The sequence below is a fragment of the Haliotis rufescens genome, unplaced genomic scaffold (genome assembly GCF_023055435.1).
Source record: "Haliotis rufescens isolate VD_foot unplaced genomic scaffold, xgHalRufe1.0.p SCAF_28, whole genome shotgun sequence".
In the NCBI taxonomy this organism is placed as follows: domain Eukaryota; kingdom Metazoa; phylum Mollusca; class Gastropoda; order Lepetellida; family Haliotidae; genus Haliotis; species Haliotis rufescens.
Window position 1 is genome coordinate 1,696,542 of NW_025963979.1, and position 22,686 is coordinate 1,719,227.

General features: G+C 43.7%; 1 protein-coding gene across 1 annotated transcript in view; it reads left to right on the plus strand.

Moving 5' to 3' along the window:
* Positions 1-22,686, plus strand: part of LOC124117943 (SH2 domain-containing protein 4A-like) — a 273,682-nt gene that overhangs the window by 201,570 nt on the left and 49,426 nt on the right. Inside the window, exon 7 of the mRNA XM_046479961.2 lies at positions 12,511-12,673. Coding sequence (XP_046335917.1) covers positions 12,511-12,673 — 163 coding nt within the window. The remainder of the gene's footprint in view (positions 1-12,510; positions 12,674-22,686) is intronic.

The following is a 22,686-nucleotide window of genomic DNA, read 5'->3' on the forward strand; positions in this document are numbered from 1 at the left end:
TATGAGTCAACCTTTACCAACGGGTGGTTTTGAGTGGGTCGATGTGAATGATATCGATGTGAATTATATTTCCAAAGTTGATGCGAATAAAGGGTACATACAAGAAGTTGACTTGGAATATCCAAATTCGTTGCACGAAGACCATAACAGTTATCCGCTAGCTCCCGAAAGATTAATGGTGAATAAAGATTGGATGTCGGAATATCAACACTCTTTGATGGGTAATACTAGGTTAGCTAACGTAGAAAAACTCGTTCCAAATTTGATGGATAAGACAAAATATATAGTTCACGACAGAAATCTCCAGTTATATCTTTTGTTAGGTATGAAAATAAAGAAAATACACAGAGTTCTAAAGTTTGATCAAAGCCCTTGGATGGAGCCCTATATAAGACTGAACACAGATTTAAGAAAGATAGCTACCAGCGATTTTGAAAAGAACCTATATAAGCTCATGAATAACTCAGTATTTGGTAAAACTATGGAGAATCTAAGGAAGCTTGTTGATGTTAAATTGTTCAGATCTAATGAGGAAGAAAGACTCAGGAAACTTATAGCCAGTCCGTCTTTTAACCGAAGCAAGATATTCGATAATGACTTAGCCGCACTACATATGCAGAAAAGTAATATAAAAATCAACAGACCTGTGTACGTTGTTATGAGTATTCTTGACTTGTCAAAACACTTAATGTATGACTTTTATTACAACGAACTTATATATATACCGACACAGATTCTTTGTTGATGGAAATACAGGGTTCGCCCTGACGCAGAAAACCTGCGTATTTGACGCATAAATAATTGAAAATACGCTAAAAATATTTTCTACTGGGTCAGTGTTGACGCAATGAAACAGCCATTACAATTAGTAAACTGAGACCTTTCCGTTTGTCAGAAAGAAAATACAGTGATCCCTCGTTACAACGCTATCTTCGGGGTCCAAATAATTGATGAGCGTTATAGATGATCAGCGGTTAACTCTTTCAACACCGTAGGCCGGTTTTCGGCCAAGAAGCATCGAGTCCCCAGACACCGTAAGCGGGGTAACCGGCCAAGCCGTAGTCACGTAAAAATAGTATATATTTTTATGGACCTACCTGTAATATCATTCATTTATTAAATCTATCACATTTCACAATGTCTGAAATACGTATTCCATTTCAATTTATAATTTTTTATCGATAAACTAAAAAATTATTCACTATTTCCCCGCGATGTTATTGAAAATAACATTCTCGGACACACATTTCGACAACGGGTCTACATCGAACATGTCAAAGAGCAAAATAAAGGCGTGTTAAACAAATCTTTAAATATATTATACAAAGTAATAAATAAAATCAACAAAAATATATCTAAAAGTAATCAAGCTTACATCTAAGTTATCGTTTTGTGCGATCGCGTGCATCTCGGCTTTCGTCGCCTTGAATTCTCGGCTCGGACACGATGTTTAATGCAAAAATATATGCGTGAAAAATCTTTGTCACAGCTCGTAACCTAGCACGATACATTCACGAAGTTCCATATTTTTAATATTTATCGTGATTTCCTGCTTAAAACGATTTAACAAAAACCTTTCAGCAACTTCTGAAATTTATCAAACACGAGCTTGGTATCACAGCTGTAATTTGATTGGCTGCCTTAGGTCACGTGCTCAAAATTGACCAATCGCGAAACTTGTAGCAGATTTCGGCAAGAAAGCGTCATTGGAAATCAATTTTATTCCAATGAAATCGCTTGTTATAACTACGAAAAAAACAGCCGATGTTACGAGCGTGTAGATAAAGGAATAAGCTTTCTAACGATGTGTCATTTGCCATTCTTCGACGAACGTGTTATTCATACGAAGCCTCGAAAACGGGGGTATTTCTTCATGTTACTGAGCGGACAGCCGCTGTTATTGGGAAATGGGTATAATTCTTTTTAAAATGATTTTCCAATTACGTAAACAATGAAAATAAAACAGAAATAGGTAAGTGGATTTTATGAAATCTTATATTTGCCGAAAATCGTCAAGTTTTCGCTTCCTTGGTCCTTAATCTGGACGTTAACAACGTATTAGCTTACATTTTTTATTTACAACGAACTTAATTAAGTTGTAAATGCATTATTTTATATAATGTGAAAAACATAACTTTCATATTTATAAACCATAGGATCAGACCTTTCAAATGGTGTATAACATGTAGTGGCAAATATATTTTACAAGCAGGTATTTTCTTTGATAAATGTTGGCTTCATCTATCACACAAGAGTCTCTGGGAACTCGGTGTCCCAGCAGTAAACACTTCTGTTTGACTGGTGTTGAAAGAGTTAACGAAGGTCGAGTCGCAGGTGGTAGACGACCAACACAACAGTATACATGCTCTGCCTAGTACCTATCACGATCGACGTTGCACTTTTCACAGTTTCCAAAAAGATTAGAATAGAAGTTATTTATGATTCATAGTGTAAAAAAAGATTTATCGAGTATTAGGCCCAATATACTTGACTTTGTGAATCAAAGATATTTATGTTACAGTTAAAATAATGAAGAATATAAAAAGTTAAAATCTTACCTTGTTTATGTTTACTTAATTTTTCATCCTGATAGCGAGATTCTGAGATTAGTTAATATGACTCCGAAAAATTGATGAATGACTCCTAATCTGAAAAGTTGGGGGTCATAATGACTCCCAATTTTTAATGTCTAGGGCAAACCCTGGAAATACAAACCGAGGATGTGTATTAAAGATATGGCAGAAAAAATAGATATGTACGACACAAACGATTACCCAAAAGATAATCCACTGCACAGCGTAGTAAATAAAAAGGTGTTAGGTAAGATGAAGGATGAATGTTCTGGAACCCCTTCTTTCATAACAAACCGACTAATGTTATATATCTTAAGAGACCAAATCGGATTGGTTGCGTGATGTAGGCCTCCTTCGAGTTCACCGGGCTGGTATAAATATCTTACGCTTACTCTATCCGGAAGTTTTTGTTCTTTGCCTCTCCTCGGTGCTGAAGATTCAGAAGTCACAGATTTCATTTTAATCGCATCAAATGGTTTCTTCCCGATTAATCTTGTTACTTCATTGTTCAGTGCTGATACAACAGCTGATAATCGTGTCACCCATTCGGTTGATCTTAATCGTTCCAATTTCATTTCGATCCCATACTGATAGCCAAACAAACGTTCCGCTAATGTCCGGTTAAATCTTTCAACGATAGCTTGACTACGGTGGGCCTCTTTTTCACCACGCCTGATTTCGACGTCGTGCTTTGTTAACAGTTTAGTTACTGATCCCATAAACTCTACTTGAAATAACTTGGGCCATTTTAGTGGTCCACGTTTATATATGCGGCTCAGTGCATTAGCTACTTCTGTTGAATCTTTCGAGGTTAATGGCTCAGCCTCTTTGTATCGACTGGCCACATCCACTACGGTTAAAGCGTATTTATACGTTTTACGTCTTACCTTATCATGGGGAAGAAACAAGAGGTCAGCCTGATGAACTTCATTCGTTGTAAAAATATCAAACTTCTTCCTCGGTATATAACACAGTGCTGGTAAGTATATTTGCCACATCGCTTGTTTCTTTAACCAATCCTTGGCCACATCTTTAGATACCTTAGCCGCGGTGGCCAATTTTTGTATTGCTCCTATACCTTTCCAATATCCTCGTGGGCTATACTAAATTTTATCCATTATTAATTAATAGTGATGATTCTTTTAATACGAATCATGCCGATCGTTGAATCACATCATCATTTTTGCATAAAAAATTCCCTCTGTAGTAGTGGTATTTGTATTTAAATCTGGCTCCAGTGGGGTTGCGGCAGAACCCCCATTACCTATACTACTACTGAGGAAGACTGAGGACACAGATTGCATAATTATACTAATAGCTCTGGCATGGCCAAACAGAGTGTTGTTTCTGAGGCTGATCCCAGCCAAGATGGAGCATATTTTATGGCAGCCTCCAGAGCCTTCCTCTTCCCATTTGGAAACTCCCTTAACAAAAATGCTGTCCTCAGGCTTCTCTAAATCTGCTTCAGAAGTGGTGGCACAATCATGGAGACCCACAATCATGGAGACCCACTTCATCAGCCATAAATGACAACCGATGAAAGAAGTTCTGTATACAGTAAGCGTGAAAGAGGAAGAGGTTTACAAGATGACATCTGACAGCTTTGAACACGGCATTATTGAGGGCTACAGATCAACATTGGCCTCTGTACTCGAACACCCAGTACTAAATTGACTTATGAAGTTATTTTCACTGGAACATATCAAAATACCATGCACCTTCCCAAAATAGATTTAACAATTGTACTGTCAGCCTTGATGGAAGCACCGTACGAGCATATGTCAAGAGCTGCACTCCTACTTGCTTAAAAAAAAATAGCTGTCCCTGTAGCTATGGCCATAGGGGCTATGGTGTAAGAACTACACACAACTGCTATATTTCCTTGCACATTACCATACAAAACAGGAGCATAATAATTTTCAGGTCCCTACCAAAATTTATTATCAAGAATCAGTCTTTGGCACTTGGACCACTCGGTCATAGACATGACCTTATTCCCAATTTAAGCAGAACTGTGGATTATTCAGAAAGATTTTGTGTCCCATCAGAGCTCTGAAACATAACATCACACTTCTCAAAATCACAGGAAACTGCTCTTTGTCTCTTGCAATCCTTCATTAGAAATGGACATAACCAAGGCTACAGTGGCAGGAGAGCTTAAGACCTCCATCTCAGATAGCTATTGCTAAGCGCTTGTTTCTACACCTAAATTGGGAAATTGTAAAGCCCTCATTGTGAAGATTAGAGCCCATGGAATTCAGTATCCATTGAACAAGTGGTAACAGGTTCTCAGTGGAAATCCCATCATACATTCTCTTCTTGCGTGAGGTACAACCCTATCTCGAAGGGCTATATTCACTGTGGTGGCAGACCAGGCGTATAGTCACCCGTTTCTTAAGTGGAACTTATCACTACTGGGGGTGGACAGACCAATTTTGCTGCTGGAAGTTATACCAGCATTTAAGTATAGCTGGTGCTTGGTGCTCTTTGTGAGTTAACATGCAGTCTCACTCAACACCCAGGTGTAAGAAGTGTGGCCGTTTCATGGTCACGGGAGATTCTTATGAATGCTGCACGAAGTGCAGAGGCACTACTTGTAATATGGCCGAGGCTACAACTAAGGCCAAGAGACGGCAGGCTTCTAAGAAGAAGGTGGAAAACATTACAAATTAACATTACAAACAAATTAGTCTCCACCCCAGCGCCTCCCTCTCTGGACATCCCACCATCTCCTTGAGTCTTATTCACAACTTTTTCAGCAATAGGAGATGGTGAAGAGCATGTTAGAGACAAAGGCCTCGGTGCTGGTCTAAGAAATGGTAAAATCAAGGAGTTAGCTCTGTCAAGAAGAATTCCCCAGTCACAAGACAGCAGAGGGAAATGCCATGTGTCTACTCTTCAAACACGGCCGTAGGACCTCCCTCAGATGACCAGCTGTCTAACAGCCAGCCGTCAAAGCACTGTACAGTTGTCGCACGGACTCCGTGGGCCAGACGCCCATGGCTACCCAGCCGACTGACCAATCATCCAGCCAGCTGTCCTTTACAACACCATACGGCTACACCATGGACTCAACACCCACCAGCCACTTCCAAGCCAGCCGCAAGAACCCAACGGGATCGTCCAGTAATCCGTTCTACCGACCAGTCAGCCGACCGGGAGGACAGCCAAAGCATGGCTACAGTTACCCATAGACCATCGCAAGCCGCACTGAGATTGATTATACCGGAATCATGGACACCGGAGGAGGACGAAACCCACAGGGTAGATGATAACTATGATTACCCACCCCCCACCCGAGCTACCCAAGGTCACTCTGAGGCAGAGGGGGAGTACAAAGATCAGGATGATGACTCACCTCAGCGGGACTACACCAAAGGTTACACGTTCGTAGAGCTAATAGAGGAACTCTACCATCTCGTGCCTGTACTCCAACCTCCTGTGACAAAGAATTTACATGAATAGATTTGTGGCTGTATCAGATATATGATTCCAACATTACAGCCACCCTATGAAGGTGTAACCGGAGAAATGCCCATGTCTATCAGGACCGATCAAGTCGGACTCATCCATAGCCTTCTAGACACTATCGTCAGGATGCAGGAAGACTTACTGTCCTCCCAAGTCTGGATGTCTTCACAACTCCTATGGTTTCAGCGTCAACAACACTTAGCCTAGATTGGATCCAGAGCTGTTTCTAATCAGACCAAGAGGTTGATAACATCTCAACCTATATCAGCTACCACAACATTCAACGGAAAATTTGGACATATCATAGATGAAGTGAGACAAGACACAACAGATGTTTCCAAACTTCAACTATTAACTTAGCTGCTAAAGCCCATTGATCATCACAGCCTCAGAAATGTCCATTGGACTATAAATCTCCTAAGAAGAAGTTTGTCCCCTCTGGGAAGGATTCATTCCAACCGAGTCTGGGGTACGACAAGAGACAATCTTCTCAGGATTCTAGTGGCTCACAGCTACAAGCTACATTTCAGGAAACGTCCTATCCTGAAGGCACATGCCTTCGGACGCAGATTTCATCTAATCAGAGCCAAGTTAGCGGCAGCAGATCTAGCTGTCAAAAAGCTACTAAAGAACCGAGCAATTCAGAGACTAACAGAGACAAACAACACCAAGGGTTTTTATTCTCTTGTCTTCTTAGTCCCCAAAAAGAATACATCAGAGATGAGGATGACAATCGACCTAAAGACTCTCAACAAAAGATATCTGGTACCCACACCAAAATTCCAGATAGAGTCCATGCGGAAGTTAAGCTAGTTTGAATCCATGGTTACCTGGACGATTTCCTAGCGGCAGACCAAGAGAAAGCTCAGCTACATCAGAACATGATATTTTTGGTCTAACTTATGACCTACCTAGGCTTCCTAGTCAACGCTTCCAAGTCCGAGACTACTCCGGTGCAAGACATCATATACATCGGAGCAAGATTTCAGCTAGACAGAGGATATATATGCCCACCAGAGGATCGATTCATCAAGACTATCAAGATGATTCAATCACTCTCAAGTCAACCCAGCAAGACACTGAGGTGGTGCAACTTAACGTCTCTACAGCATATGACCTTCAGAGGAAGGCTGATGCTACGTCCTCTACAGACATGGGTCAACTCTATACAATCTCACGACCTAGAGTTCCAGACTCAGTTACCTCCCAGATTACTACGAGACCCCATTAGTGGACTCACAGAAAGCATGTGATGAGCGGCATCCCTCTGACTTCTCCGACACCCAAACACCATCTATTCACACACGCGTAAGATTCGGGATGGGAGCCCATATGGACGACCTCATAGTACAGGGATCGTGGAACTCAGAAGAGAGGAACCTTCATATCAGCTGCAGGGAAATGAAGGCCATCTATTACGCCATCCTGGAATGGAAAATACATCTGTCCCTATCATCAGTTCAGATAGCCACAGACAACACCACAGTAGAGGCCTATGTCCAGAAGCAGAGACGAACCAGATCCAACTCCCTGATGACAGAGACTACACGATTGTTTGCCTTGGCAGATTACTTCAATTGCCAGAAGCGAGACATAATTGTGGGAAACTGAACATACTTGCCGACAGTCTTTCTCGCTGTGGGAAGACCGCCCCCGTGGTCTAGTGGTAGAGCGTCCGCCCGGAGAGCGGAAGGTCTGGTGTTCGATCCCCGTCCGTGTCATACCAAAAGACGTTTAAAGATGGTACTTGTTGTTACCCTGTCTGGGGCTCGGCATTAAGGGGCTAATACAAATACTGGTCGGCTCGGAGTCAGTACACTGTGTCTGAGTGGGGTATTCATGTTAAACTGCGGCATGGTATCTCAGTGAGCTAGCACTATAAATCGGCATCAGTCCGGACTGGTACAAGCAGCCACACACACAAACACACACACGTACATGCATGTCGCTATATAGGTGCAATAATCTTGGACATGACGTTAAACCCAATTTCACCTCACCTCGCTGTGGGAGAATAGTGGCAACAGAATAGACTTTGCATCCATTGATCTTCGCCTGGATAACCACCATGTTATGGGACACACCACGACTGGATCTATTTGCCATTTGTCAGAACAATCAACTTCCGGTTTATGTCAGTCCAACTCCCGACAAACTACCGTATTTTCTTGAGTATAGTGCGCACTTTTTTTCCAAAAAACACAGTTGTGTAGAAGTGGGTGCGCATTTTACACGAATTAATGAGTTTTGATGTTTTTTCCCCATGGAAAGACATTACCGTGAGCACGTAACACCGGAAATACCATGTCAACAAATCCATACTGAAGTATGCAAATTAGTCATGTAATTACACTGTCTGGCTATAAAAAGTGTTCTTTGTATATCTGGAATTATGTTTGTAACTTATTTTAATAATTTTAATCAAAATTTCTTTTAATATTGTTTTAATTAATTTTGGCGAAATCGTGTGTGAAGCGATCGGAAGATCGCACAACTCACCATTATTAACAGCAACCACGGTCAAATTACCGCTATTGACGCCTTGAAACGAACTTTAGTTGAAAGAGAATGGATACATATATCATAAATGCCATACTGTGACTCGTTAAAAGTCATATTTGTTTTTGTTGGACAATTCTATGTCAACACGTAATTCTCGAGATCACGTGCACGAGAGCCTTGACGGTGACTGGTCAGACTGGTTCCATGTAAAAAATAATACCCGGCAATAGCGATCTGCTGCTTCGCTTAGGGTTATTATTATTTTAAATATGTTTAGTAAAAGCTGCAACTAAATTAACAAGATATTGGAATATATTATTCCTGATAAAAAAATAGTTTCAGATACAATTTTTGCCTATCCTTGCAATAAAATCCTGTAAAGTTATATCATTGGGTGTGTCTTGACTGAATCACCGGTAGATTCCAAGAAAACGTGTGTACAGCTGATTGCTGTGTCCGGCTTAGTTGACGAGAAAATACACAAGGTAATCTTAATCCCTGGATATAAAACAATGCCTAGCAGAACAAAAAATACAATTTAAACGGTAAATCAACATGTCTGGTGATTTTTTATCTCAAATTTCGAATTTGTACTGACCAAGTTTCTCATCACCAGTTCGTTTGCCGGACTTCGCTAAAGGGCTATGGTGTAATTTTTTTTATGCACTTGGTATTCAAATTTTTTTCTTCAAAAATATTGAATCCGCTAGAGGGGGGTGCGCATTATACATGGGTGCGCAATATACTCAAGAAAATATGGACAAAGTGATCCACAAGGTGGAAAAGACGGATTGCGTAATATTTCTGATAGCTCCAATATGGCCCAGCAGGGTGTGGTTCCCCAAACTATTAAAACCACTAATGGAGGAACCTATCCAGCTACCACTTCATCGAGATCTGCTCGAAAACGTTAACACGGGGTATTCCGAACGACAGTAAGGCCCGTACAATTGATTCCTTCAAACTTATCGTCCATCTGTTGCGTCCGTGAGATAAACATTTGAACGGAAGAGGAGTTGCACAGTACTTGGGAAGCACTGCCATATAATCTCAACCATATATTAGACATTCCGGAATATTTGTTTGTTCAGTTGTCAAAATATTAATCAAGAACTTGTCAACATATTTTTCAAGCGTTGTCTGGAATGGAATTCGCCGCAAAGTACCAGTGCCATAAAGCTTGAGAAAGCTGCTTTCTAACTGACTAATGGGGATTTCTTGTTAGTCATTTCAGTGGTTGATCAAAGTTTGCAAAAGGTCATTCTGACATGACCTGTAATGGGATGTCCTCAGATCTTTATTTAGCGGCAGCGAGAACTTAGATCTGATTTTAATGAGATTGCTATGCCAACCCAAGTCCAGCATTTTCCATGACAATCTGCCAAGCCTACAGGTAACTGCTTGGAAGTTATCACACAAAAGATGCATCCGGATGCTCTGAGCTTGTCTTTGAAGCTGTTGCAAGATCATGGAGCCCGTCATCCTCCCTTATATATGACAAGAGATGGGACAAGTTTGTCCAGTGGAGAAGATGACAAGGGATTCTAACTAATGCTATATCAATCCCTATGGTAGCAGATTTTCTACTTCATCTATGTCATGACAACAAATTCTGACATGGGACAATAGAAGTTTATAGATCAGCCCTTCATTCTGTTCTTTCAATATGATGGATTATCAATCGGAAACCACTCCATTCTCAACAGACTAATGAGATCCTTTCCACTAGAAGATATTTGAACTCCTCATATCTTCCCCAAGTGAAATCTATCTGTGGTACTAACAACATTGTCAACGGATCCTTACAAGCCCATGGCAAAAGCTAACCTACTTCAAAAAGCCAGAAAAACATTGTTTCTCCTAGCCATGGCAACAGCAGCAAGAGTTTCAGAGTTACATGCCTTAGACTATTCTAGTCTTACCCATGATCAACATTGGACCTCAATTACACTAAGATCGCTCCCAGACTTCGTAGCCAAGAATCAATCTACCACAATGGGACCGTTAGGTCATAGACACTATACAATTCCTGCTTTAGGACCAACAGTTGATCACCCAGACAGACTCATGTCCCATCAGAGCTCTCAAGTTATATCTCTCGGCTACAGACCCACATAGACGCCATCCACGGACACTCTTTCTATCCTGTAAGACCAACTCCAACAAGGATATCACCAAGGCTACTTTAGCAGGTTGGCTAAAAGCTACAGTTGCATCAAGCTATACACAGGTTCAGAATTCTACGCCACGTCTCAGACTCATGAAATCAGAGCCCTAGCCACGAGTCTCTCTTCTTGGACAACAGTCTCAGAAGAACAAGTAATTTCTAGCTGTCAATGGGCCTCACAAAACACCTTCACCAGCTTTTACTTGCGTGACGTAGAGGGCATATATTCCCTTGGTCCAGTTGTCGCGGCACAAACTATCGTCCAATAGTGTTACCCCTTCTATTGAAAAAAAAGGAGGGGGAGTACACCCTTGATTATTCTGTCTATTTGGTGTAGGATGGATAAGAAGCATCTTAATCAACCATCACCATTAGACTGGAAGTGACTTCATTACTGAAAGTGATAACATAACCGGAAATGACGTCAGTACCGGAAATAGGACAGGGTCCTTCTAACCAGGAAATGACAGCTTGGGTAGAAATAGACCTAGAGAGATGTCATTACCAAAAAAGGGAAAGTGCAAGGCCAAAAGTGACATACCAGAAGTGATTTCAGAACCGGAAGTCCTCAGACTTTCAGAGGAAATTATCTCCAGTAGAATTAGAATCAGTACATAATGGTTTCCAGGAGAGGATTACTGTCAATTACAGAGGGAGTTACTAGAGGCAGATCCCATCAGGTCCCTCTGGTATATTCTGGCAATGATGTAATAGAGGTAGAATTTTCGTAAGAATTATCGAAACTAAGTTATTGTTTATAGTTCCAAGAATACTACCTCTATCACATCTGAATTACACCCTCCCAACTCCCCAAATCATCGACCTCTAGTTAGAGAGGAGGGAAAAAAGTGATATTGCTGCCATTATGATGTCATGGCTTGGGTAGTTGCGAGACTACTTGGTGACAACTAATTGTGTGATTGACAGTGAAGAGGACGTCTGTTGAAAATCTGAAAATTTTAGTCAGTGTGTTCGATATTTGCAATATTTTTCATTTTGACCTTGTTTTGGCCATGCTCTTAAATTTTCTCAAGAGGCATAACTGGCTGTGTAAACTTCTCCCCTGAAACTTCTCTTTTTCTTCAACCCTTTATCATGCTAGGATGCTCTTTTTGTGGGTTGAAATTTAAGATTCATTCAACGTATATATTTGGGGAATTGGAAGCAGATATAACAGTAGTTTGAGGTAGTTCACCAAATATTTGCATATGTCCTGGGCATTTTCTTCTGAAACAGACCATTTCAGGTGATTTCGTGAAAAGATGTACCAAATTTTGGTCAAAACAACTAGAATAGAACTTGTTAAAGTTCCATCATCATCAACCAATTTATATGGGAATTTGTGTTAATTTTCCTTAATAATTCAGTAGATCATTAACTATCCAGGGTATTACTTGATGTCAGAACTCACTGATCCCTTGCTTATATTCTGGCATCGATGAAATAGATGTTTTGTATTTGCAATGATTATCAAACAATAGTTATCATTGTTAATAATCCAAAGAATAATACTTTTATCACATCGGGAGTAATCCCACCTGACTTCATGCCTGCGCATACACAGAAGTTTAGGAAGTGAAATGATTTGAATATCTCAACTGGTTATGGGTAGTTGACAGTAAAGAGGACTCTGTGGAAATTTGAAGTTCTAGTGTGATGACAGCAAAATACATGATTTCTGGCAATGACGTAATAGAGGTGGTATTCTGAGATTATTAACGATAATAAATATTATTTTGATGTCATAATCTCACAGTAGGATTATGCCTTAAAAATCGTAAATTGTTTTGAATATAGGCTGTGACTGAACGAGAGAGGCGAAAGTCTGTAGAGAAATATGACAATATGCGTCACAGACGAAGCAGTGAGATCTATATTCGATGGAAGGAGATGAGGAATGCGCTGGAGAGAACAGCCGAAGAAAGCAGTCAGGAGGTGGAGGCCAGTTGGCAGAAACAAGGTGAGTATCTGGAAACACTGTCAATTCAGGAGAAGTGTATCTAGACGCACAGTCCAGTCAGGAGAAGTGTATCTAGACACACAGTCCAGTCAAGAGACGTGTATCTAGATGCACAGTCCAGTCAGGAGACGTGTATCTAGACACACAGTCCAGTCAAGAGACGTGTATCTAGACGCACAGTCCAGTCAGGAGAAGTGTATCTAGACACACAGTCCAGTCAGGAGACGTGTATCTAGACGCACAGTCCAGTCAGGAGACGTGTATCTAGACGCACAGTCCAGTCAGGAGAAGTGTATCTAGACACACAGTCCAGTCAGGAGACGTGTATCTAGACGCACAGTCCAGTCAGGAGACGTGTATCTAGACGCACAGTCCAGTCAGGAGACGTGTATCTAGACGCACAGTCCAGTCAGGAGACGTGTATCTAGACGCACAGTCCAGTCAGGAGAAGTGTATCTAGACGCACAGTCCAGTCAGGAGAAGTGTATCTAGACGCACAGTCCAGTCAGGAGAAGTGTATCTAGACGCACAGTCCAGTCAGGAGACGTGTATCTAGACGCACAGTCCAGTCAGGAGACGTGTATCTAGACACACAGTCCAGTCAGGAGACGTGTATCTAGACGCACAGTCCAGTCAGGAGACGTGTATCTAGACGCACAGTCCAGTCAGGAGAAGTGTATCTAGACGCACAGTCCAGTCAGGAGACGTGTATCTAGACGCACAGTCTAGTCAGGAGACGTGTATCTAGACGCACAGTCCAGTCAGGAGACGTGTATCTAGACACACAGTCCAGTCAAGAGACGTGTATCTAGACGCACAGTCCAGTCAGGAGAAGTGTATCTAGACGCACAGTCCAGTCAGGAGAAGTGTATCTAGACACACAGTCCAGTCAGGAGAAGTGTATCTAGACGCACAGTCCAGTCAGGAGACGTGTATCTAGACGCACAGTCCAGTCAGGAGACGTGTATCTAGACGCACAGTCCAGTCAGGAGACGTGTATCTAGACGCACAGTCCAGTCAGGAGACGTGTATCTAGACGCACAGTCCAGTCAGGAGAAGTGTATCTAGACGCACAGTCCAGTCAGGAGACGTGTATCTAGACACACAGTCCAGTCAGGAGAAGTGTATCTAGACGCACAGTCCAGTCAGGAGACGTGTATCTAGACGCACAGTCCAGTCAGGAGACGTGTATCTAGACGCACAGTCCAGTCAGGAGACGTGTATCTAGACGCACAGTCCAGTCAGGAGAAGTGTATCTAGACACACAGTCCAGTCAGGAGAAGTGTATCTAGACACACAGTCCAGTCAGGAGAAGTGTATCTAGACACACAGTCCAGTCAGGAGACGTGTATCTAGACGCACAGTCCAGTCAGGAGACGTGTATCTAGACACACGGTCCAGTCAGGAGACGTGTATCTAGACGCACAGTCCAGTCAGGAGAAGTGTATCTAGACGCACAGTCCAGTCAGGAGAAGTGTATCTAGACCCACAGTCCAGTCAGGAGAAGTGTATCTAGACGCACAGTCCAGTCAGGAGAAGTGTATCTAGACGCACAGTCCAGTCAGGAGAAATGTATCTAGACGCACAGTCCAGTCAGGAGAAGTGTATCTAGACACACAGTCCAGTCAGGAGAAGTGTATCTAGACATACAGTCCAGTCAAGATATGTGTATCTAGACACACAGTCCAGTCAGGAGAAGTGTATCTAGACACACAGTCCAGTCAGGAGAATTGTATCTAGACGCACAGTCCAGTCAGGAGAAGTGTATCTAGACACACAGTCCAGTCAAGAGATGTGTATCTAGACACACAGTCCAGTCAGGAGAAGTGTATCTAGACGCACAGTCCAGTCAGGAGAAGTGTATCTAGATACACAGTCCAGTCAGGAGAAGTGTATCTAGACGCACAGTCCAGTCAGGAAAAGTGTATCTAGACACACAGTCCAGTCAGGAGAAGTGTATCTAGACACACAGTCCAGTCAAGAGATGTGTATCTAGACACAGTCCAGTCAGGAGAAGTGTATCTAGACACACAGACCAGTCAGGAGAAGTGTATCTAGATACACAGTCCAGTCAGGAGAAGTGTATCTAGACGCACAGTCCAGTCAGGAGAAGTGTATCTAGACACACAGTCCAGTCAAGAGACGTTTATCTAGACGCACAGTCCAGTCAGGAGAAGTGTATCTAGATGCACAGTCCAGTCAGGAGAAGTGTATCTAGACACACAGTCCAGTCAGGAGAAGTGTATCTAGTCACACAATCCAGTCAAGAGATGTGTATCTAGATGCACAGTCCAGTCAGGAGAAGTGTATCTAGACGCACAGTCTAGTCAAGAGATGTGTATCTAGACACACAGTCCAGTCAGGAGATGTGTATCTAGACACACAGTCCAGTCAGGAGATGTGTATCTAGACACACAGTCCAGTCAGGAGACGTGTATCTAGTCACACAATCCAGTCAAGAGATGTGTATCTAGATGCACAGTCCAGTCAGGAGAAGTGTATCTAGACGCACAGTCTAGTCAGGAGAAGTGTATCTAGTCACACAATCCAGTCAAGAGATGTGTATCTAGATGCACAGTCCAGTCAGGAGATGTGTATCTAGACACACAGTCCAGTCAGGAGAAGTGTATCTAGTCACACGATCCAGTCAAGAGATGTGTATCTAGATGCACAGTCCAGTCAGGAGAAGTGTATCTAGACGCACAGTCTAGTCAAGAGATGTGTATCTAGATGCACAGTCCAGTCAGGAGAAGTGTATCTAGACGCACAGTCTAGTCAAGAGATGTGTATCTAGACACACAGTCCAGTCAGGAGACGTGTATCTAGACGCACAGTCCAGTCAGGAGAAGTGTATCTAGACGCACAGTCTAGTCAAGAGATGTGTATCTAGATGCACAGTCCAGTCAGGAGAAGTGTATCTAGACGCACAGTCTAGTCAAGAGATGTGTATCTAGACACACAGTCCAGTCAGGAGACGTGTATCTAGACGCACAGTCCAGTCAGGAGATGTGTATCTAGACACACAGTCCAGTCAGGAGAAGTGTATCTAGATGCACAGTCCAGTCAGGAGAAGTGTATCTAGACGCACAGTCCAGTCAGGAGAAGTGTATCTAGACACACAGTCCAGTCAGGAGAAGTGTATCTAGACACACAGTCCAGTCAGGAGAAGTGTATCTAGACACACAGTCCAGTCAAGAGATGTGTATCTAGACACACAGTCCAGTCAGGAGAAGTGTATCTAGACACACAGTCCAGTCAGGAGAAGTGTATCTAGATGCACAGTCCAGTCAGGAGAAGTGTATCTAGACACACAGTCCAGTCAGGAGACGTGTATCTAGACGCACAGTCCAGTCAGGAGACGTGTATCTAGACACACAGTCCAGTCAGGAGAAGTGTATCTAGACGCACAGTCCAGTCAGGAGAAGTGTATCTAGATGCACAGTCCAGTCAGGAGAAATGTATCTAGACACACAGTCCAGTCAGGAGAATTGTATCTAGACACACAGTCCAGTCAGGAGAAGTGTATCTAGACGCACAGTCCAGTCAGGAGAAGTGTATCTAGATGCACAGTCCAGTCAGGAGACGTGTATCTAGACACACAGTCCAGTCAAGATATGTGAATCTAGACACACAGTCCAGTCAGGAGAAGTGTATCTAGATGCACAGTCCAGTCAGGAGAAGTGTATCTAGACACACAGTCCAGTCAGGAGAAGTGTATCTAGATGCACAGTCCAGTCAGGAGAAGTGTATCTAGACACACAGTCCAGTCAGGAGACGTGTATCTAGACGCACAGTCCAGTCAGGAGACGTGTATCTAGACACACAGTCCAGTCAGGAGAAGTGTATCTAGACGCACAGTCCAGTCAGGAGAAGTGTATCTAGATGCACAGTCCAGTCAGGAGAAATGTATCTAGACACACAGTCCAGTCAGGAGAATTGTATCTAGACACACAGTCCAGTCAGGAGAAGTGTATCTAGACGCACAGTCCAGTCAGGAGAAGTGTATCTAGATGCACAGTCCAGTCAGGAGACGTGTATCTAGACGCACAGTCCAGTCAGGAGACGTGTATCTAGACACACAGTCCAGTCAGGAGATGTGTATATAGACGCACAGTCCAGTCAGGAGAAGTGTATCTAGACACACAGTCCAGTCAGGAGAAGTGTATCTAGACACACAGTCCAGTCAGGAGAAGTGTATCTAGACACACAGTCCAGTCAGGAGACGTGTATCTAGACGCACAGTCCAGTCAGGAGACGTGTATCTAGACACACGGTCCAGTCAGGAGACGTGTATCTAGACGCACAGTCCAGTCAGGAGAAGTGTATCTAGACGCACAGTCCAGTCAGGAGAAGTGTATCTAGACCCACAGTCCAGTCAGGAGAAGTGTATCTAGACGCACAGTCCAGTCAGGAGAAGTGTATCTAGACGCACAGTCCAGTCAGGAGAAATGTATCTAGACGCACAGTCCAGTCAGGAGAAGTGTATCTAGACACACAGTCCAGTCAGGAGAAGTGTATCTAGACATACAGTCCAGTCAAGATATGTGTATCTAGACACACAGTCCAGTCAGGAGAAGTGTATCTAGACACACAGTCCAGTCAGGAGAATTGTATCTAGACGCACAGTCCAGTCAGGAGAAGTGTATCTAGACACACAGTCCAGTCAAGAGATGTGTATCTAGACACACAGTCCAGTCAGGAGAAGTGTATCTAGACGCACAGTCCAGTCAGGAGAAGTGTATCTAGATACACAGTCCAGTCAGGAGAAGTGTATCTAGACGCACAGTCCAGTCAGGAAAAGTGTATCTAGACACACAGTCCAGTCAGGAGAAGTGTATCTAGACACACAGTCCAGTCAAGAGATGTGTATCTAGACACAGTCCAGTCAGGAGAAGTGTATCTAGACACACAGACCAGTCAGGAGAAGTGTATCTAGATACACAGTCCAGTCAGGAGAAGTGTATCTAGACGCACAGTCCAGTCAGGAGAAGTGTATCTAGACACACAGTCCAGTCAAGAGACGTTTATCTAGACGCACAGTCCAGTCAGGAGAAGTGTATCTAGATGCACAGTCCAGTCAGGAGAAGTGTATCTAGACACACAGTCCAGTCAGGAGAAGTGTATCTAGTCACACAATCCAGTCAAGAGATGTGTATCTAGATGCACAGTCCAGTCAGGAGAAGTGTATCTAGACGCACAGTCTAGTCAAGAGATGTGTATCTAGACACACAGTCCAGTCAGGAGATGTGTATCTAGACACACAGTCCAGTCAGGAGATGTGTATCTAGACACACAGTCCAGTCAGGAGACGTGTATCTAGTCACACAATCCAGTCAAGAGATGTGTATCTAGATGCACAGTCCAGTCAGGAGAAGTGTATCTAGACGCACAGTCTAGTCAGGAGAAGTGTATCTAGTCACACAATCCAGTCAAGAGATGTGTATCTAGATGCACAGTCCAGTCAGGAGATGTGTATCTAGACACACAGTCCAGTCAGGAGAAGTGTATCTAGTCACACGATCCAGTCAAGAGATGTGTATCTAGATGCACAGTCCAGTCAGGAGAAGTGTATCTAGACGCACAGTCTAGTCAAGAGATGTGTATCTAGATGCACAGTCCAGTCAGGAGAAGTGTATCTAGACGCACAGTCTAGTCAAGAGATGTGTATCTAGACACACAGTCCAGTCAGGAGACGTGTATCTAGACGCACAGTCCAGTCAGGAGATGTGTATCTAGACACACAGTCCAGTCAGGAGAAGTGTATCTAGATGCACAGTCCAGTCAGGAGAAGTGTATCTAGACGCACAGTCCAGTCAGGAGAAGTGTATCTAGACACACAGTCCAGTCAGGAGAAGTGTATCTAGACACACAGTCCAGTCAGGAGAAGTGTATCTAGACACACAGTCCAGTCAAGAGATGTGTATCTAGACACACAGTCCAGTCAGGAGAAGTGTATCTAGACACACAGTCCAGTCAGGAGAAGTGTATCTAGATGCACAGTCCAGTCAGGAGAAGTGTATCTAGACACACAGTCCAGTCAGGAGACGTGTATCTAGACGCACAGTCCAGTCAGGAGACGTGTATCTAGACACACAGTCCAGTCAGGAGAAGTGTATCTAGACGCACAGTCCAGTCAGGAGAAGTGTATCTAGATGCACAGTCCAGTCAGGAGAAATGTATCTAGACACACAGTCCAGTCAGGAGAATTGTATCTAGACACACAGTCCAGTCAGGAGAAGTGTATCTAGACGCACAGTCCAGTCAGGAGAAGTGTATCTAGATGCACAGTCCAGTCAGGAGACGTGTATCTAGACACACAGTCCAGTCAAGATATGTGAATCTAGACACACAGTCCAGTCAGGAGAAGTGTATCTAGATGCACAGTCCAGTCAGGAGAAGTGTATCTAGACACACAGTCCAGTCAGGAGAAGTGTATCTAGATGCACAGTCCAGTCAGGAGAAGTGTATCTAGACACACAGTCCAGTCAGGAGACGTGTATCTAGACGCACAGTCCAGTCAGGAGACGTGTATCTAGACACACAGTCCAGTCAGGAGAAGTGTATCTAGACGCACAGTCCAGTCAGGAGAAGTGTATCTAGATGCACAGTCCAGTCAGGAGAAATGTATCTAGACACACAGTCCAGTCAGGAGAATTGTATCTAGACACACAGTCCAGTCAGGAGAAGTGTATCTAGACGCACAGTCCAGTCAGGAGAAGTGTATCTAGATGCACAGTCCAGTCAGGAGACGTGTATCTAGACGCACAGTCCAGTCAGGAGACGTGTATCTAGACACACAGTCCAGTCAGGAGATGTGTATATAGACGCACAGTCCAGTCAGGAGAAGTGTATCTAGACACACAGTCCAGTCAGGAGAAGTGTATCTAGACACACAGTCCAGTCAGGAGAAGTGTATCTAGACACACAGTCCAGTCAGGAGAAGTGTATCTAGACACACAGTCCAGTCAAGATATGTGTATCTAGACACACAGTCCAGTCAGGAGAAGTGTATATAGACGCACAGTCCAGTCAGGAGAAGTGTATCTAGACGCACAGTCCAGTCAGGAGAAGTGTATCTAGACGCACAGTCCAGTCAGGAGACGTGTATCTAGACACACAGTCCAGTCAAGAGATGTGTATCTAGACACACAGTCCAGTCAGGAGAAGTGTATCTAGATGCACAGTCCAGTCAGGAGAAGTGTATCTAGACACACAGTCCAGTCAGGAGACGTGTATCTAGACGCACAGTCCAGTCAGGAGACGTGTATCTAGACACACAGTCCAGTCAGGAGAAGTGTATCTAGACACACAGTCCAGTCAGGAGAAGTGTATCTAGATGCACAGTCCAGTCAGGAGAAGTGTATCTAGACACACAGTCCAGTCAGGAGACGTGTATCTAGACGCACCGTCCAGTCAGGAGACGTGTATCTAGACACACAGTCCAGTCAGGAGACGTGTATCTAGACGCACAGTCCAGTCAGGAGAAGTGTATCTAGATGCACAGTCCAGTCAGGAGAAGTGTATCTAGACACACAGTCCAGTCAGGAGATGTGTATCTAGACGCACAGTCCAGTCAGGAGACGTGTATCTAGACACACAGTCCAGTCAGGAGAAGTGTATCTAGACACACAGTCCAGTCAGGAGAAGTGTATCTAGACGCACAGTCCAGTCAGGAGAAGTGTATCTAGACGCACAGTCCAGTCAGGAGACGTGTATCTAGACGCACAGTCCAGTCAGGAGACGTGTATCTAGACACACAGTCCAGTCAGGAGATGTGTATATAGACGCACAGTCCAGTCAGGAGAAGTGTATCTAGACACACAGTCCAGTCAGGAGAAGTGTATCTAGACACACAGTCCAGTCAGGAGAAGTGTATCTAGACACACAGTCCAGTCAGGAGAAGTGTATCTAGACACACAGTCCAGTCAAGATATGTGTATCTAGACACACAGTCCAGTCAGGAGAAGTGTATCTAGACGCACAGTCCAGTCAGGAGAAGTGTATCTAGACGCACAGTCCAGTCAGGAGACGTGTATCTAGACACACAGTCCAGTCAAGAGATGTGTATCTAGACACACAGTCCAGTCAGGAGAAGTGTATCTAGACGCACAGTCCAGTCAGGAGAAGTGTATCTAGACGCACAGTCCAGTCAGGAGAAGTGTATCTAGATGCACAGTCCAGTCAGGAGAAGTGTATCTAGACACACAGTCCAGTCAGGAGAAGTGTATCTAGACACACAGTCCAGTCAAGATATGTGTATCTAGACACACAGTCCAGTCAGGAGAAGTGTATCTAGACGCACAGTCCAGTCAGGAGAAGTGTATCTAGACGCACAGTCCAGTCAGGAGACGTGTATCTAGACGCACAGTCCAGTCAGGAGACGTGTATCTAGACACACAGTCCAGTCAGGAGATGTGTATATAGACGCACAGTCCAGTCAGGAGAAGTGTATCTAGACACACAGTCCAGTCAGGAGAAGTGTATCTAGACACACAGTCCAGTCAGGAGAAGTGTATCTAGACACACAGTCCAGTCAGGAGAAGTGTATCTAGACACACAGTCCAGTCAAGATATGTGTATCTAGACACACAGTCCAGTCAGGAGAAGTGTATCTAGACGCACAGTCCAGTCAGGAGAAGTGTATCTAGACGCACAGTCCAGTCAGGAGACGTGTATCTAGACACACAGTCCAGTCAAGAGATGTGTATCTAGACACACAGTCCAGTCAGGAGAAGTGTATCTAGATGCACAGTCCAGTCAGGAGAAGTGTATCTAGACACACAGTCCAGTCAGGAGAAGTGTATCTAGACGCACAGTCCAGTCAGGAGACGTGTATCTAGACGCACAGTCCAGTCAGGAGAAGTGTATCTAGACGCACAGTCCAGTCAGGAGACGTGTATCTAGACGCACAGTCCAGTCAGGAGACGTGTATCTAGACACACAGTCCAGTCAGGAGATGTGTATATAGACGCACAGTCCAGTCAGGAGAAGTGTATCTAGACACACAGTCCAGTCAGGAGAAGTGTATCTAGACACACAGTCCAGTCAGGAGAAGTGTATCTAGACACACAGTCCAGTCAGGAGAAGTGTATCTAGACACACAGTCCAGTCAGGAGAAGTGTATCTAGACACACAGTCCAGTCAAGATATGTGTATCTAGACACACAGTCCAGTCAGGAGAAGTGTATCTAGACGCACAGTCCAGTCAGGAGAAGTGTATCTAGACGCACAGTCCAGTCAGGAGACGTGTATCTAGACACACAGTCCAGTCAAGAGATGTGTATCTAGACACACAGTCCAGTCAGGAGAAGTGTATCTAGACGCACAGTCCAGTCAGGAGAAGTGTATCTAGACGCACAGTCCAGTCAGGAGAAGTGTATCTAGATGCACAGTCCAGTCAGGAGAAGTGTATCTAGACACACAGTCCAGTCAGGAGAAGTGTATCTAGACACACAGTCCAGTCAAGATATGTGTATCTAGACACACAGTCCAGTCAGGAGAAATGTATCTAGACGCACAGTCCAGTCAGGAGAAGTGTATCTAGACACACAGTCCAGTCAAGAGATGTGTATCTAGACACACAGTCCAGTCAGGAGAAGTGTATCTAGACACACAGTCCAGTCAGGAGAAGTGTATCTAGACACACAGTCCAGTCAAGATATGTGTATCTAGACACACAGTCCAGTCAGGAGAAATGTATCTAGACGCACAGTCCAGTCAGGAGAAGTGTATCTAGACACACAGTCCAGTCAAGAGATGTGTATCTAGACACACAGTCCAGTCAGGAGAAATGTATCTAGACACACAGTCCAGTCAGGAGAAGTGTATCTAGACACACAGTCCAGTCAAGATATGTGTATCTAGACACACAGTCCAGTCAGGAGAAGTGTATCTAGACGCACAGTCCAGTCAGGAGAAGTGTATCTAGACGCACAGTCCAGTCAGGAGAAGTGTATCTAGACGCACAGTCCAGTCAGGAGACGTGTATCTAGACACACAGTCCAGTCAAGAGA